Source organism: Ursus americanus, chromosome 26, assembly GCF_024610735.1.
Source record: "Ursus americanus isolate L20-20 chromosome 26, mUrsAme1.1.p, whole genome shotgun sequence".
Taxonomy (NCBI): Eukaryota; Metazoa; Chordata; class Mammalia; order Carnivora; family Ursidae; genus Ursus; species Ursus americanus.
In genome coordinates, this window is record NC_142152.1 from 37,137,720 (window position 1) to 37,141,598 (window position 3,879).

General features: G+C 55.8%; 1 protein-coding gene across 1 annotated transcript; it reads left to right on the forward strand.

Annotated features, from left to right (window-relative positions):
* The first annotated feature begins 324 nt into the window (after window positions 1-324).
* On the forward strand, window positions 325-2,958 carry TCL1B (TCL1 family AKT coactivator B). The gene is made up of 3 exons (XM_045815814.1): window positions 325-480; window positions 2,542-2,715; window positions 2,908-2,958. Exons 1-3 carry the CDS (start codon window positions 325-327, stop codon window positions 2,956-2,958), a joined length of 381 nt encoding a protein of 126 aa, XP_045671770.1.
* Window positions 2,959-3,879: the final 921 nt, after the last annotated feature.

The window sequence follows — 3,879 nt, forward strand, 5'->3', positions numbered from 1 at the left end:
GCCCAGGGCCGAGGGGTGGCCCCGTACCCAGGGAGGGGCCTTCCCACCCCCTGCGGTTCAAGGCCCTGTCCCAGCAGTCCAGAACTGGCCCAATTCCTCCTGCCCCTGCCCTTTGGCCCCACTTCTGCCTGCCCCCTGCGGTGGGCTGCCTCCCCCACCGCTGGGTGGGCCTACCCCTTGCTGCCCCCCTGCGGCCCAGGACTGGCTCCCCCCTGTGGCCGCACCCACTGGCCCGCCCAGCGTGGGTACCGCCCCACTTAAGGCTGCCCCGCACCTGGGAGGCCGCACTTGTGCCTCTAGGCCCGCGGGGGATGCGGTCTTGCCATGACCTCGGGGGCTTCTCTGTGCCTTGGGGTGCCCCTGCACCGTCTGTGGGCCGTGAGGCCTGGCATCTACGAGGACGAGAAGGGGAGGACCTGGGTGACCGTGGTCGTGCGTCTCAGTCCCTCCCAGAGAGCTCGGGGCAGGGGCTCCCCCCGGGCTGCACAGTGAGTTGTCAGGCATGGGGTGGGGGGGAGTGGGAGGTGGGAGGACTGTGCAAGGACCTCAGCTCCATCTGGACCTGGCACATTCAGCAATAGGGCCCGGGATAGAGATGAGAGGAGGCCGTTCTCACTTGCCCTTGTCCTGAAAAATGCAGCCCGTGCAGGGTCCAAGCACAGTGATGTCTATGCCTGATGCAGACCCCAGGAACCCCTGCCTGGAGGGGCCTGTGGCATGAGCTTATCTGCAGGAGAAAATGCAACCCTTATTGGGAGGTGGAGGGGCTAGGTAGGTCAGGGCCCAGTCCTGCCCCCAGGGCATGCTGGGAAGGTTTCCCAGATGGGGCGGCTCTGCCCTTGGGTCCTGCAGGATGAGTAGGAGTTTTCCAGGGCCCAGGCAGAAGGCATTGCATTCTAAAGACAGCAGGTGAGCCGACAGTGTAAAAGGAACGTTGGCTTCGGATTCCTTATCTGCAAAACAGTAACAACATACCTCTGCGGCAGGCGAGTCAGATGCCACAGCAGAAGAGGCTTGGGGGCGTCTGACAGGTAGCACCTTCCGGAATCCCACCTGGGAAGCTAGGGCGGCGTCTAAGACCCTTTACTCCCAGGTGTTCGATAATCACTCAGGTTGGCAACAGTTGCCCCGGGTGAGGGGCTTAGCTCCGCCTTAGAGGATAAATACTCCGTGTAATACGGAAAATCTTGTCAGGGTATTGAAAATGCCATTTATGCCATTATAAATGATTCGCGGACATTTTAAACAATACAAAACACTTCCACCGCTCTTCAAAGAGGTCATCCAGCACATTTTTGGTGGAGAACACCGAAAGTCTTTTCCACACCTGCACCAAATAAAGCATGCAAAAAATTCTGGACAAAATATTTTGGTCGGTTTTTTAAAAGCATAAAAATGTATTCGGTGGGAAAAGGGGATTCAAATCATGGAGCTGTGGGTACAGTGGGGTACCCGGAGAATGAGCATTTCCGCCTATTTAAAATAATTACTTAGTAGTTGACCTGTATTTTCACATATAATTTCACATATAATCTTAGGACGGGAAGCAGCTTTCTGAGCCTGACCTAAGCCAAGGCCCAGCAAACTTTCTGTAAAGGGTCTGATAGTAAATACTTTCAGCTTTGCAGGCCCGAAGGGCCCTGTGGTGACTACTGGACTCTGCCCTTTGTGCAAAACCAGCCAAAGACAGCAGTAAAGGAAGGAACATCCGTTTCTCCACAATAAAGCTCTATTTACAAAAAGAGCGAGCAGCAGACTGGGCCTACACTTCGCTGACACCCTGCCAAAGCCAGAATCCAAAGGGAAAGAGATTTTGCCATGTAATTAAAAGCCTTTTCTCTGCAAAAAGAGCCCATAACAAAGGGAAGACAACAAACTGAGAAAAATTATTTGCCATATGCAGGATTGATAAAAGCCTAGTATCCTCATCACAAAGACAAATCCTCAGATAAAACCGCTGGAAGGAGCCTTCCATTCTGTTGCATAGCAACGGAGCTTTGGTTATAGTTGGTGGTGGTTTTCCCCATTCACTTTTATACCTTTCTGTATTGGCCAAATTTCACTGTATTTTTTATGTTTATAGTAAGTGTGTGAAGGTCGGGACCAAAACTACAATATATTTTTTGGGGAAACCCATCACTCCCAGGTCCTAAGGTGTACGGATACCTTCCTTTTAAAAAGGTTAAAAAAAAACCTCTAGAAATGGCTGAGACGGAGGCCCACGGCATCATCAGTGCAGACCCGAAGTTGCTGATGGGTGGGAAGAGTGACTAACTTTTCAGGGGTACAGTGGGGTAAGGTGGGGTGCAGGTCAGTGGGAGGACCATACCTGGGGGAGCCAGGAGAGACTCTGTCATCCCAGGTCTAGACCAGATCCCTGAGAGATGGTGCCTTGGCTTTAGGTCTGGGATTCTGAAACATTCGCATGTGAAGGGGCAGCTCCCCAGGGGGGCCAGGCATCCAGGACTGAGTGTGTCTGTGCACAGCCCAGCTGTTGGGGAGCCCTGTCCCTGAGTGCCGCCTCCTCTCTGCTCCCTTCAGCATGAACCCAGCAACACAGTCCACATGTGGCAGATGCCAGTGCACCCGCGGGAGCCCATGTCCCCCAGCCAGCTGCCCCTCTCCCAGCTGCCCCTCGTGTGGCAGCTCTACCCCGGAAGAAGGTACAGAGCGATGGATTCCAGGCTCTGGAAGTGGTGGACCATGGCCAGGCAAGTGCGTGGTGGCCCCCGGGGAGGGTGAAGAGGGGCAGGTGCTGACTGCCTGCGTGCAAAGCAGGACCAGGGATGGAGGGACCCGGGTTGGAGGGGCCAGGCTGCTGAAATCCACAAAGCCGGGTTCCCATCTGCTTCAGGTGGCTGGACAAGCGTTTCTGGGGGGCTCTGACCGCTCCCCCCTCTCCTGCAGATCACCTCCACAGAGCAGCTGATCCTGCCGCAGCTGCGGCCCGGGGAGTGACTGACGGAGGAGAGGCGCTCACGGGCTGGTACGGCAGGGTCTGTGTCCTGCAGCGTGGAGAGCAGACAACAGCAAGGAGGCCTCTCCTCTTTACAGGAAGACAGTGCTGGTTTCCTTCCCCTCCTGCTGTTCCCTGAGCTATGCTCACACAGCCACCTCACCACCCCCTGGTCTTCGATTTTCACTATGTGCGGGCCCCCCACCTTCACAAAGTTGAGATCTCACCAAATCAGTCATCATCTCATCTTGGCAAGAATTCTGTCAGGTGCATGTATTAACGTCCCACTTTACAGACGAGAAAGCTGAGGCTCTGTGGGTTGGAAGGATTGCCCCATGACCTGGAGCCCGGAAAGAGCAGCGATCAAGCTCACATCCATTGAGCACGGCTCTCTACCTAGGTCTGACCATGGCACTGGGGTACCACAAGTCTAACCACTAGCAGTGGCCTTCAAGGACCTGCCTCTATCCGCAGACGCCTTCTCCCGGAGACTGACCGGAGCAGGACTCCGTGCATTGGAGAGACTGGAGCTGGGGCCTTGCCCTCCCAGCCTTTGGTCCTGCTTGAATTGGGGGCACCGTTCCTCCATGATGCTGTGTCTCCTTTTGTCTTCTTCAGGTCTTGCTGGCCCTGTGGCTCTTTTGTGAGGATCTCTGCATACCTGCTCTTCTGTTTGCACACCTAGCATGGCCTCCCTGGGAGAAGGAGGCAGTGGGGCCCTTGCCAACTCTGCTTTTCTTGTTTTGCTCAGCAGCCCCGCTCTGCTCAGCTCTGCACTCAGCGTGACGGGACTTGGACGGGCTCCGTCTGAGTGCTGAGCCCAGCTCTCCTGCTGGCTTCGAGCCATGGTTTCTCGTTCCCTTTTGTGCACCAATGCTGATCTTCCAGGTGCCCCTCCGCAGACCCCCTGCAAGGCCCCCAGG

Excerpts from the sequence above, each read along its gene's own strand:
- TCL1B (XM_045815814.1), top strand. The coding sequence starts at position 325 with ATGACCTCGGGGGCTTCTCTGTGCCTTGGGGTGCCCCTGCACCGTCTG. Across the intron at positions 481-2,541 it reads GGGGCAGGGGCTCCCCCCGG|CATGAACCCAGCAACACAGT; the intron begins GCTGCACAGTGA and ends TGCTCCCTTCAG. Across the intron at positions 2,716-2,907 it reads GGTGGACCATGGCCAGGCAA|ATCACCTCCACAGAGCAGCT; the intron begins GTGCGTGGTGGC and ends CCTCTCCTGCAG.